General features: G+C 30.3%; 2 protein-coding genes across 2 annotated transcripts; both read left to right on the plus strand.

Moving 5' to 3' along the window:
• Window positions 1-8,312: 8,312 nt before the first annotated feature.
• On the plus strand, window positions 8,313-9,561 carry LOC25490171 (elongation of fatty acids protein 3-like). Its single transcript, XM_013606644.3, has one exon. The coding sequence runs from the start codon at window positions 8,372-8,374 to the stop codon at window positions 9,269-9,271; it is 900 nt and encodes a 299-aa protein (XP_013462098.1). The 5' UTR covers window positions 8,313-8,371; the 3' UTR covers window positions 9,272-9,561.
• Window positions 9,562-10,617: 1,056 nt separating this feature from the next.
• LOC25490172 (pathogenesis-related thaumatin-like protein 3.5) lies at window positions 10,618-12,458 on the plus strand. The gene is made up of 2 exons (XM_013606645.3): window positions 10,618-11,526; window positions 11,611-12,458. Exons 1-2 carry the CDS (start codon window positions 11,466-11,468, stop codon window positions 12,300-12,302), a joined length of 753 nt encoding a protein of 250 aa, XP_013462099.1. The 5' UTR covers window positions 10,618-11,465; the 3' UTR covers window positions 12,303-12,458.
• Window positions 12,459-12,879: the final 421 nt, after the last annotated feature.

The following is a 12,879-nucleotide window of genomic DNA, read 5'->3' on the forward strand; positions in this document are numbered from 1 at the left end:
AAAAGACTAAGATGGTGAAGGAGAAAATATAAATTTAAATCTGATTATTAATTTGTTTATAAACCTCTAAAAATAATAATTTGTCTATTAGAAATAATCATTATTGTCACTTTAAAAATACACATTTTTCCCTATTTTGATGTATATATGTATGTAGTTTTTCCAAACTCCAAAATTAATAGTTAGCTTTAATATTTAACTATTAATTGTTTGTTTTTAAGAAAAAAATAATATAAATTTTTAAGTTTGGGGGGCATTTTGCACATAAGTGCAAAACTTCAGGGGGGTATTTGCAAAACGTCATGTTCAGTAACAGAAAAATTTGACGGAGGGGATAAATTGAAACGTTGTGAAATTTTAGGGGGGTAATTGAAGTTTTGTTAATTTCACAAAGATAATTGATGAAACTTACAATTTCATGAGAAAATTGACTATTTACTCCTAAAAAAAATTCATTGCTATATTAGTGACAATTTTTTTGGAGGAAATCGAGACCGTTTCGCCATTATACTTTTTCATTTTGGAATGGCCATCACCATTACTTTACTACACTTATGAAATATCGTACAGCTGATTGTTGCAAAGGTGGGGTTGATTATAATAGACTAATAGTTACTCCCTCCGTTCTAATTTATAAGCGAAAAAAACACTAATTCATATTTATTAATAAGTTTTATGAAAAGATGTAAAAATGATTCTCATTGGTTAAAAATTATGGAGAAAATAAAAAGGAGAACAAATTAAATGCAACTTGCATTTAATTTTACATTGAAAAAGATGATTTGTTTGAAAAAAACATAAAAATAGCATAAAAATTAATCTTTTTTGCTTATATTTTGAGAAAAAAAAATGAGATTTTTTTCTTATATTTTATTTTATGACACAAGGAGTATAAAACACGTGAATCAGTTCAAAACAAATCTCATCTAATAAAAAAAATCATTATTGTCACCTAACTTTGCCCCACCATGTGTGTGATTAGACCAAAAACTACTCTAACTCGAGCCCTATTTTGATTTATATATGAACATGTGGCAGCTAAGTTGGAGAACTTTCAAGGTCTCTTTAGAGGTGGCATTTAATATGCACAAGTGTTAAATTTGTGCATCATGAAAAAGTTTATTTTTGTACAATTTTCTGCCATTGATATAATATTATTTTAATTAAATGGTTTAGATCAATTGATGGTAACCTGATAGTAACTTTTTGGTCATAAAGCAACTACAAAAAATGGGACCCCACAAGCAATTATTTAAACATTATAAAGATAATGGGTTTAGGATTTTTCTGTGTGAAATAATAGGCCACGAAACAACAAAGTAATTAAATATTTTTTTGAATAAAAAATTCATAAAATATTGTTGTTTAAATAAATCAATATTACATATTTTTAATAAAATATAGGTTTTTTTTTTGTGGTGGCGCGGTTTGAACTCCAGATCTTGCATATATTATGCATTGTCCATACTAACCGAACTATGCTCACGAGGACAATAAAATATATGGTTAAACATGCTTTTAAAGCCTTTAAATACATTTTAGTCTCTAAAAAAAAAATTGAACTTTGATTTTTTCAAAGTTTGAAGAAATTTTTTAAAGAGATTAAAAATTAAAATTGAAATATTTAAAGGAAGAAAAAAATATTTAATCTAAAATATATCAAACAACAAATAATTTAGTGTAATATCTTATATTTACCACCAATTGTTTTAAAAATTCCTCCAAAAAAAACTTGTTTAAAAATTAGTCCCTATAAAAAATTGAGTAATTTTATTGCGATGCCTTCATCAGTTTTTTTAGTAGTTTTATAGTCTCATATTCAAATGTCTCTATTATAGGATCATTTCTTTAATTAAAAATAAATTATTTTATTGAAAGGAAATAAAAATAAACGATTAATCTGTACCCAAAATAATATTAATATTATTCATGTGTTCTTTAAAGAATCTTCATCTTCACCAAAAAAATTCTTCCTAAAAATTCATATCTTTAGATCTGAAAAATCACAACCACAAAAAAATGTTCATATCTAAAAAACCACCACAATAATACCACATCCTTTTATTAAAGATTTACGAAAGAGCTACTTAAAAAATTACTAAAATAATTTATTAACAAAAGACATTTAAATTCTAAGTTAACTAGCAAAACACACATTAATGCCAAAATAATTTATTAACTAAAGACGCATTTAATAACGTTTTTTTTTGTAATTTTGATACTTTTAATATTATTTTTTTGGTACATTTAAAAATGATTGAAACAATTTTGCAAACAAAAAGAAAACTACTATAGAGATACATCACACATTTAAAGAACTAAATAATTATTTAATCAACTTTTCATAAATAAAATAATAGTACTACTCCCTCCGTTCCTTTCTAACTGTCACTTTTAGAAGAAAAAAATTGTTCATATTTAACTGTCACTTTCAAAGTTCAATGCAACAATAAATGTTGTTTTACCAATATTACCTTTGAATATTTATTGCAGAGAGAAAAACATATGAAATGAAATATTAAACTAATAAGGTCATTGCAGTAAAAGTAAAAACAATTATATCAAAAGTAATAACATTATTAATTGTCTTGGTTTGTGTAAATATCAAAAAGTGACAATTAAAAAGGAACGGATGTAGCAATTTTTTTTAAATAAAAAATAATAGTACTACTTATAAGATGTATTAACCTATTTCAAAATAATAATCAATCTAAATAAATGCTGGAACTCGAAATGTTTCGCTTTTTGTTTGTTTCGGTTTCACTTTAACCATTTTTACTACCAAAAAAAAAAAATTAAACCATACCATTTTACTACAGTACACATTTGTATATTATAAAAAGCTGAACCCATCCGCCGTACAACTTTATGTCAGGAAAAAGATTAATATCAAGAAACCAGACGACTGGCTACACGAGGTTTTGGAGGCATTTGTGTATCATGCACAAATTTTATGTTTGTGTATTGTAAACGCCACCCTCTCAAGAGTCTAATGAACATTTTTGTGACCCAAATCTACGGTGGCATTTAGAATGCACAAATAGGGTTGGGAATAGGCCAGGTCGGCCTACAGGGGCCTATGGCCTGGCCTGTTTAAGCCTGGCCTGGCCTGGCCTGTTTATTAAAAAGGCTAGGCTTAGGCTTTTTAAAAAGCCTATTTAAGTAAATAGGCCAGGCTTAGGCTATTAAAAAAGCCTATGAAGCCTAATAGGCCGGCCTGTTTATGCATGTTAGGCTTCATAGTGGACTTTTTTAATAGGCTTTAAAGCTTTATAGTGAAATAGGCTTTTAAGGCCTTATAGTAGTGATAGACAAGTCCTACACTGAAATAGGCTTGGAGGCCTATTAAGCCTATTTAAAAGTAGCTAAAATGGAATGTTTAGTGACTTTAATAGTAAGTAGGCCTGTAAATAGGCTTTCAGGCCAGGCCAGGCTTTTAAATAGGTCAGACCAGGCCAAAAAAATAGGCCTATGAAAGGCCATAGGCCAGGCTCAGGCCTGCAAAAATTTTCGTAGGCCAGACTCAGGCCTATCAAAGCCTGGCCTGGCCTATTCCCAACCCTATGCACAAATATAAAATTTGTGCATCATGCACAAGTTACTCTCTCTTTCATTGTTAACCATTGATATATTATTATTATATATTGACGGTTCAGATTAAAGACGAGTTATCTACTATCAACTTTTTGTCATTGTACCAACAACAAAAATAGTGACCCCACCTCTAAATTGTTTATAATAAAAGTTGGAAATAAACTTTTACGTGGGTTACAAATTATTTTACCGTGTAAATTTATGCTTATTTTTTATAGGATCATTTCTTTAACTAAAAATAAATTATTTTATTGAAAGGAAATAAAAATAAACTATTAATCTCTACCCAAAACAATATTAATATTATTCATGTGTTCTTTAAAGAATCTTCATCTTCACCAAAAAAACTCTTCCTAAAAATTCATATCTTTGGATATGGAAAACCACAACCACAAGAAAATGTTCATATCTAAAAACCACCACAATAATACCACATCCTTTTATTAAAGATTTACGAAAAAGCTATTTAAAAAATTACTAAAATAATTTATTAACAAAAGACATTTAAATTCTAATTTAACTAGCAAAACACACATTAATGCCAAAATAATTGATTAACTAAAGACACATTTAATAACATTTTTTTTTGTAATTTTGATACTTTAAATTATTTTTTTTGGTACATTTAAAAATGATTGAAACAATTTTGCAAACAAAAAGAAAACTACTATAGAGATACATCACACATTTAAAGAACTAAATAATTATTTAATCAACTTTTCATAAATAAAATAATAGTACTACTCCCACCGTTCCTTTCTAACTGTCACTTTTAGAGAGAGAAAATTTGTTCCTATTTAACTGTCACTTTCAAAGTTCAATGCAACAATAAATGTTGTTTTACCAATATTATCTTTGAATATTTATTGCGGAGAGAAAAACATATGAAATGAAATATTAAATTAATAAAGTCATTACAGTAAAAGTAAAAACAATTGTATCAAAAGTAATAACATTGTTAATTGTCTTGGTTTGTGTAAAATGTCAAAATGTCATAATTAAAAAGGAACGGATGTAGCAATTTTTTTTTTAATAAAATATAATAGTACTACTTATAAGATGTATTAACCTATTTCAAAATAATAATCAATCTAAATAAATGCTAGAACTCGAACTGTTTCGCTTTTTGTTTGTTTCGATTTCACTTTAATCATTGTTACTGCCAAAAATAAAAATTAAACCATACCATTTCACTACAGTACACATTAGTATATTATAAAAAGCTGAATCCATCTGCCGTACAACTTTATGTCAGGAAAAAGATTAGTATCAAGAAACCGGACGACTGGCTACAGGAGGTTTTGGAGGCATTTGTGCATCATGCACAAATTTTATGTTTGTGTATTGTAACCCAGGCGAGAATTCCTTGAATAGTATAATACGGTGGCATTTAGTATACACAAGTTAATCTTTTTGTGTATCATACACAAATGTATTTTTTACCCACCGTAGGCAGTTTCTGGTAATATATATAATAGACATTTAACCTCTCAACATACTTTTATTTACAACAAAGCTACCCCAATGACTTTAATTATTATGAAATGGCCTAATAGTTTAACCATTTAACAGACTTTCTTTCACGTCTAAAACTCAAGAAAATGCTTCTCTCTCCATAGTGAAAACCCATAATCACTATTAATAAACAACATCCTTGTAAACATGAGTTCCTTTCAAAACAATTCTTGTAAACCTGAAATCCTCTACCTCTCATCTCCCTCTGTCATGCCTACAAATCACTATCCTCTCCCTCTTAGATCTAAAACCACCATCTTAGATCTGGAACAAGTAGGTCGAAACCCCAGTAGATCTAAGCCAAAGTCAGAAGAAAATTGAATCGTGGTCTATACGACGCTGAGGATGCAATAAAATTTGGGAACTGTGAATGTGGTGTTCAACCATATCACAATTTCAAAATTGGAATTTGGAATGTTTGATTTGGCTTGGTCGAAGATGGTGAAGACAATTTTTTTTAGGTTGTTTCAAAGTTTCTTCCGGTACATATTTCTGTAAGGATTGTGCTGGTTTGTGTGAGGCCCCTCCCCCAATTCATGTTGAAATCCAGAAAACAACAGCTTGACCAATTAAAGGAGAGAATACATCAAAGGATTCAATAATTGTTATTCCACAAAATATAATTTATAAGTACTCAATCTTTAAATTAATACATTTTTTAGTTTTTTTTTTTTAAAACAAAATACATTTTTTAGTATTTACTAAAAAATAATAACTTTTTATTTATATTAGCACTAAATATAGTTTTTCATACTTTCTCAGTCCTTTATTAATAATACTTTTTTATTAAATATTTTCATTTTTGATAGTAAATACTTAATTTTATTAAATTTGATAGTAAATACTTAATTTTATTAATTTTTTAGTTTAATTGATATTTTTACTAGATATAGTTTTTCAACAATATTCATTCCTTAAGTAAATTTTTTTAGGATTTATAATATTTTCACTTTTTAAAAATTAATTATAGTATACCAAAAAAAATTAATTATAGTTTAAACCAATATCTGGAGTCAATTATTACTATACGATGATGATCATCAGATAATATTTTCAATATTTGATTATTTTTTTGTCATAATAAATATTTTTATATAAATGCATAAATACAATTCCAGTATTATTGGATACCCTCTTTGCAATTACCTACAATATAACACTAAACTTACTATACCCATTCTTCAATCTTGGCCATTGAATTGTTTAATAATATATCAATGGTAAAAAATACATTTGTGTACGATACATAAAAAGATTGACCTGTGTATGTTAAATGCCACCGTATAATACACACAAGATGTAATATATGTTTAATATCTCGTATATTATACTACCTCCGTCCCTAATTATAGGACCCTTTTGAGAATTTTTTTTGTCCCTTTTTATAATATCTCTTTCTAGTTTCAACTACATTAATTATTTCTTTACATACATGCCCTTATTTATTATACATTTTTTTCTTCAATCAGCAATAAATAGAGAATGTTGAAACATAAACCAATCTTCTTTCTTAAAGGATAAAATTGTAAAAACAATAGTAATTACAAAGATATTTAATACAAATATCCACTATCTTAATATCCACTAAGGACAGAGGTAGTATTATGATGGGAAAAAAAATTCTTGAACATTAATTCTTAAACACGTACAATATTAATTATATATAGGGGATTTATATTTTGATGGTTTATATAACACAACTAATCATTCAAACAAATTAAACTCTAGAAAAATCACGATTCATCTCATATTGGTTGATGCCAAAACTAAACGCTAAATATTAATCCTGTTCATATAAATGCTCATTTTGTTATAACTTCGATTCCAAACTTTAACACAGACAGCAGTTGAAGTAGACTTTGCCAAGCAAAAGCTTTGTACATTAAACTCAACAAACATTTCTTGACTTTTGTCACACACAAAAAATCATTCTAGACGTTTTATGCATCATGATTCACGAGCTTTATTAAGCAATATGGCGTGTGTTATGATGTTGAAGACCTTATTTATTAGTCTATTTAAAATTTATTCACATAAAACCTAAAAATTGTTTTCTAATTTACACCCACTTAAAAAAAATATATAGGTGTGTAAATTAGCAAACATGCAGATTTTTCATTCGACTGAAAAATCATTCATCATACATATCATGAAGCCGGTATGTATGTAGATGTTCTAGCCAATATAAATTGTGATTAGGATTCTACTTTGATTTTCTATGAGTCCTATCAGATTAAGATCAATCATTTATTTTTACTTGATGTTGCTGGATTAGTATGTCCACCTATTGATCGTTATAGTCTTTTTTTCTCTAGTTTTTTCCGCTTTGCAATAAAAAATGTACAAGCTCCCTAGCTAAAAAGATGCTATAAAAGATATTATTGTTTGGGTAGAAATACATGTAAAATTTCTGAGCATTATTTTTTGGAACCACAAGTCAACTTTGGACTTGGTTTTGAATTTTGTGCATATTTGTTTTAAGGGAGTTTCTACGGTACACCCTTAAATTAAGGTGTACCGGTACATTTGTTTCATAAATCAATAAGTTAACGATCATTTTTATGTAAAAAAGAGCTATTTATCGACTTTTATATTTTAGAAAATATTATTTCATAAAAAAAATATATCATTTCATTTTTTATAAGAATCATACTAATTATTTCACATTTTATTGAAAAAATAATAAATATTCACTATTATAAGTAATAAAAAATTAAAAAAAAGTTGAATTTTGCTTCGCCAACATTTTTGAGAAATAAAATATTGTTATTATAATTGTAAATGATAGAAAATATTTTTTCTTAAAAAAAAAAAAAAAAAACTCATTAAACTATTAATTTAAATATAGGTGTACCAGTACACTCAAATTTTTCGAGTGTACCATAGAAATTGCCTTGTTTTAAATATTATTTCATCTCCTTATCTATGTGACGGCGACCAAACTAAGAATTACTACTATTAGAAAATTAGAAACCGTAACAAGAACGCTTTGAGTTTGAATAAGTTTGTGAATGTCTGCTTGCATTTTTATCATCATATCCTTCTAGAATATGATCCTAAAGAACATTCAAATGCAATGAAAATGAAACAAGAAATTTTAAATATAACTAAAGTCATCATGGTATACGACACATGAACAAATCCTTATCGAGAGTCAACTTTGGTGGTCCAATTTATAATCCAAATTCCACTCTTATATAATCATCTTAGCAACTTCCAAAAAAAATTCGTTACAATAGTACAACACCAAGAAAATTACACAATGTCACAAACATATTCAATGCTCGAGTTTACAAAGGAGAATCTTAACTATTGGCTACTAGATCACCCATCAATTGTTTCATTCCGGTGGAGTCCTGCCCTATCATGGGGAGCCACATGGTGGTTTCTCATCTCCGCCATATTCTTTTACATCTCCATCACGGTAACTATCCACGTCATCCTTAAACTATGTCGGAGACTGCGCCCTGTACCTTTAGGTCCATTACCAGCAATTCATAGTCTCTCCATGTCATTAATCTCCCTAACAATATTTTTCGGCATGTTTTTCTCTGCTGAAGCTGAGGTTCGGGACACTCGTTGGCTTTGGAAACGAACCCGAACCACACCATTCGAATGGTTACTATGTTTCCCATTGGGCATTCGTCCATCGGGTCGTGTTTTCTTTTGGTCATATGCTTTTTATCTCTCTCGTTATCTTCACATGATTAGGACAATTTTCATTGTTTTGACCGAAAGAAAATTGTCGTTTTTTAGATTATTTAACAACTCGATTATTCTCATAATGTCATATTTATGGCTGGAGTTTTCACAATCGCTTCAAGTGTTGGCTATATTGTTCTCTACGTTGGTTTGTTCAGTGGTTTATGGGTACCGATTTTGGACACAAATTGGGTTACCTAGTAAAACATTTAAATTTTCAGGGAATTTTCATATGGTGTTGTTTGGTTGCAATTTGGCGTGCCATGTTGGAGTACTTTTGTTGCATTATTCTAGAGGAGGATGTAATGGAATTGGAGCATGGGTTTTTAATTCTTTTTTAAATGTTTTAATTCTTTGGCATTTCTTGAAGTCGTATGTTGATACGAACTGTCAAAGGAAGGATGCTTCTTCCAAAAGAGAGGATGACTCTGCTAAGGGTACTTCAGCACATGATAATTAACAATATGCTAAGTCAAAGCCAGAGAAATTTGACAATTAGAAGAATTTTCAATAATATCATTTGAGGAGAGGGAGGTTCTTTGTTGCTTCCCTTTTTCTCGATATTTTATTTTTATTCCTACCTTACTCTTTTAATTTATTTAGGGTCGCCGATGACTCCCCGGATTAACATGTATTTTAGTGTTGTAGAGAGTCTTTTTGTCATTTTAATTTAGGATTTTAGAAGATTTTATTTTATTTATTGATAAATCAATGGTTAAAGGAATAATAAAATCCAGAAGTAAATATGAAGTCAATATTGTCATTTTATTTTTCACACTATACAAATGAATGCAATGCAGATGTAATCAAGCAAGCAGTATCTTTAGCACCATCATTATACAAATGGTAGTTCATTTTAAAGATATCATATGGCACTCATGTCATGTTCACTTGCATTGGAATTTGTTTTGCAAAAACACACTCATAACATAATGATAAATACAACAACTAATAAAAAAACAAATAAAGACAATTCCTACATGAGTTTTCAAACACATTCAAAGCACTAAAGATTTTGAATCCTTCTAAGAACCATTATTGCTCAAAACAATCTTCACAAATTCCTTCCTCAACTCAAAAGTATCCAGTGTGAAAAAAAAGTCACAGAGATTGTTGTCTTTTGTGATAAGCATACCAGCCCTCACAACCTCATAAGTGGATAGTCCTTCTATTTCTTTTAATATGGATGGACACAACTTGATTCCTTCTTTCAGCTGCGTGTTTCTCGTGTAAAAAAACAAGATGAGAGTTGTTTCATACTTTCAACACTGCTAGCATAAAACTCACCAAACTTGTTCAATGAGGTTAATAAGCTATCAAAAACATCATCATTATATTTTACTCTTTTACTCCCACGTTTTCCAGTCCTATATGTAGTAGCATCCCGTTGTAATTCATTTGCTAGACTTGGTGCCTGAGTAGTGTTATAGATAAGTGTTTCATTCGATCCGGACTCATTCTCTTGTCTTGGTCTTGGTTGTCAAGTTGAAAGTAATTCAACTCTTTCGTAACAATCCTGTGACCTTATTCGCTTTTTCATACGCTTACTTAGAACAAAGATAGCAAGTAATTGTCATCAAAGTAAATAAATTCAACATCTCAAAATGCATGATCAATATCATTGGTATGATCTTTTTCTTCCTTCTTCGTGCTTCCATCAAATTAGCCATGATCAAAGATTGAAGTCTTTATTTGCTAAAAATATCATTACACTATACAAGTTAATTCAACAATAATTTTAAAGCACTTACTTTTAACAATTAATTAGGAATTTTATAAAAGTTTCTTTGCTAACAAGAGCACAAGGAAAAACAGCAAAACTGGAAGAAGGAAAAAAAATGGTACCTTCTAGAGCAAGCCAAATACAAAGCCAAGTCGGAGAGATAGAGATGAAACACTATAAGATCTTGAATTAGAACCAAAATCTTCAATAAAAAAAAATACATTAAAGAGAAATGAATAAGTAAAAAGATATTTGAAATTTTGAATAAAGCATAAAATCAAACCTTGGAGAATTTTCATCAGAGTTGATGGAGCAAGATGAATGCAAGAATGAGCATGCAAAGGATGGAATTAATATATCACGGGTTAAAATTGCAAGAACGTGGGTCAAGTAAAGTTCCTGAAAAATTAAACGCCCCCTCAATGCTTAGTGCACTAGTGCCTTTAATTACGTGCTCTACTACCACTAATCTTTCTCAATTATATTTCTATCTTGTATATTTTCTTTTCGGTTGCGCAGCACAGAGAACGTGGAGTGTGGCAGTTAAATTAATTAAGGATTTCTTTCGTTATTTTATTTTTTTAAGAAAGAAACTTTATTTTTTACTACATACACGTACACTGACAATGTACGCACAAGCGATCTATATTTCAATTTCATACTGTAAAAAAAAATTCATCTAGTTGAGGCTTTTCAAAGATTGGTAGCTTTGAAACGTTTTGGCACACGTCCTGCTCCTAAAATATAGGGACCCAACTACTTCACTTTAATTAATTTCGACCCAAAATCGAACACTTCGCTCAAAGATTGTAACTATAAATTCTTCAATGCAGTCAGTGGACACACCACAACTTCAACTCTGTTACCCTCTCAAGTCTCTTCCAAATCTAACTTCAAAGTACTATCAAACAAAAGAACATTCACAAAACTCATGGCTCTTACCACTAACTCAAACACATTTCCATTCATCATCCTTCTGCTGCTTCTACTAGGTGAACAAGAAATTTAACACTGATTTTACGTTCCATGTCTTTAGTTTTTTTGTTTTTAAACTTATATTATGGTTTTATTTGCAGGTAATGTAGCTTCGGGGACAATGTTTACCATAGAAAACCGTTGCAACAACACAATCTGGCCGGGAACACTTTCTGGCAACGGTGCTGAACTTCTCGGCGACGGGGGATTTTCTCTGCCGCCAGGATCGTCTTTTGACGTCACTGCTCCGCCAGGCTGGTCTGGACGTTTCTGGGGTAGAACCGGCTGCAACTTCGACGGTGCTGGTAACGGGAATTGCATCACCGGAGACTGCACCGGAGGATTGAAATGCAATGGTGGAGGTGCTCCTCCAGTGACGTTGGCGGAATTTACGATCGGAAGCGTGAGTGGAGATAAAGACTTCTATGACGTTAGTTTGGTGGATGGTTACAATGTCGGGATAGGGATACAAGCAACCAGAGGAACAGGTGATTGTCAGTATGCAGGTTGTGTTGCGGATTTGAACAGTCATTGTCCAGCGGAGTTGCAGGTAACAGAGGTAGGGGGTTCGGTGGTGGCCTGTAAGAGTGCGTGTGCAGCGTTTAATACCGAGGAATTTTGTTGTACCGGTGAACATTCGAGTCCACAGAGTTGCAGTTCAACACAGTACTCAGAGATGTTCAAGTCTGCGTGTCCCTCTGCGTACAGTTATGCTTATGATGATGCTTCAAGCACTTGCACATGTTCTGAATCCGATTATCATATCACTTTTTGTCCAACTGCTTCCTCCTAGCCTTACCACATTCAACAATGACTTTTGTTTTCTCTGATTTTTTTTATTTTTTTTTTCAAGTTTTCTTTGCTTTCTTGATTTCTTATTTCTGATGGTCTATGTACTATCATTATCATTTATTATAATATGGTTTGGTGATCACTTATGTAAGAGTAATTGAATCATTATTCTTATTTGTTAGTACTTGCACATGTTAATGTGATTGCTGCCAAACCGTGTGTGTGTTCAAGCTGATAAGTGAGTGATGAACTTTCTTTTGGTTACATAAGAAAATAATCTTTTTTATGCTCAAAGAAAGAGTAAGTGATGAATTAGGGCTCTTTGATCTTAAAAACTGATGAATAAAATGGCAAAAATCACATAATCCAGATTCGTTCTTGAAAGCATCTAATACTAATTTGATTGATTGTTCAAAACCACTAAAATGCAGCATTTTACCGTAAGCAAACTTCCAGTAGTGTATATTTTGACATTTTTAAGCATATAAATGAGGAGATGGGCAATAACTGACAATTAAAAATCACCAAATTTCACATGGTTAATGTTAATACACGTTCACTTCAACAATATCAAATAG

The sequence above is a fragment of the Medicago truncatula genome, chromosome 3 (genome assembly GCF_003473485.1).
Source record: "Medicago truncatula cultivar Jemalong A17 chromosome 3, MtrunA17r5.0-ANR, whole genome shotgun sequence".
Lineage (NCBI taxonomy): Eukaryota > Viridiplantae > Streptophyta > Magnoliopsida > Fabales > Fabaceae > Medicago > Medicago truncatula.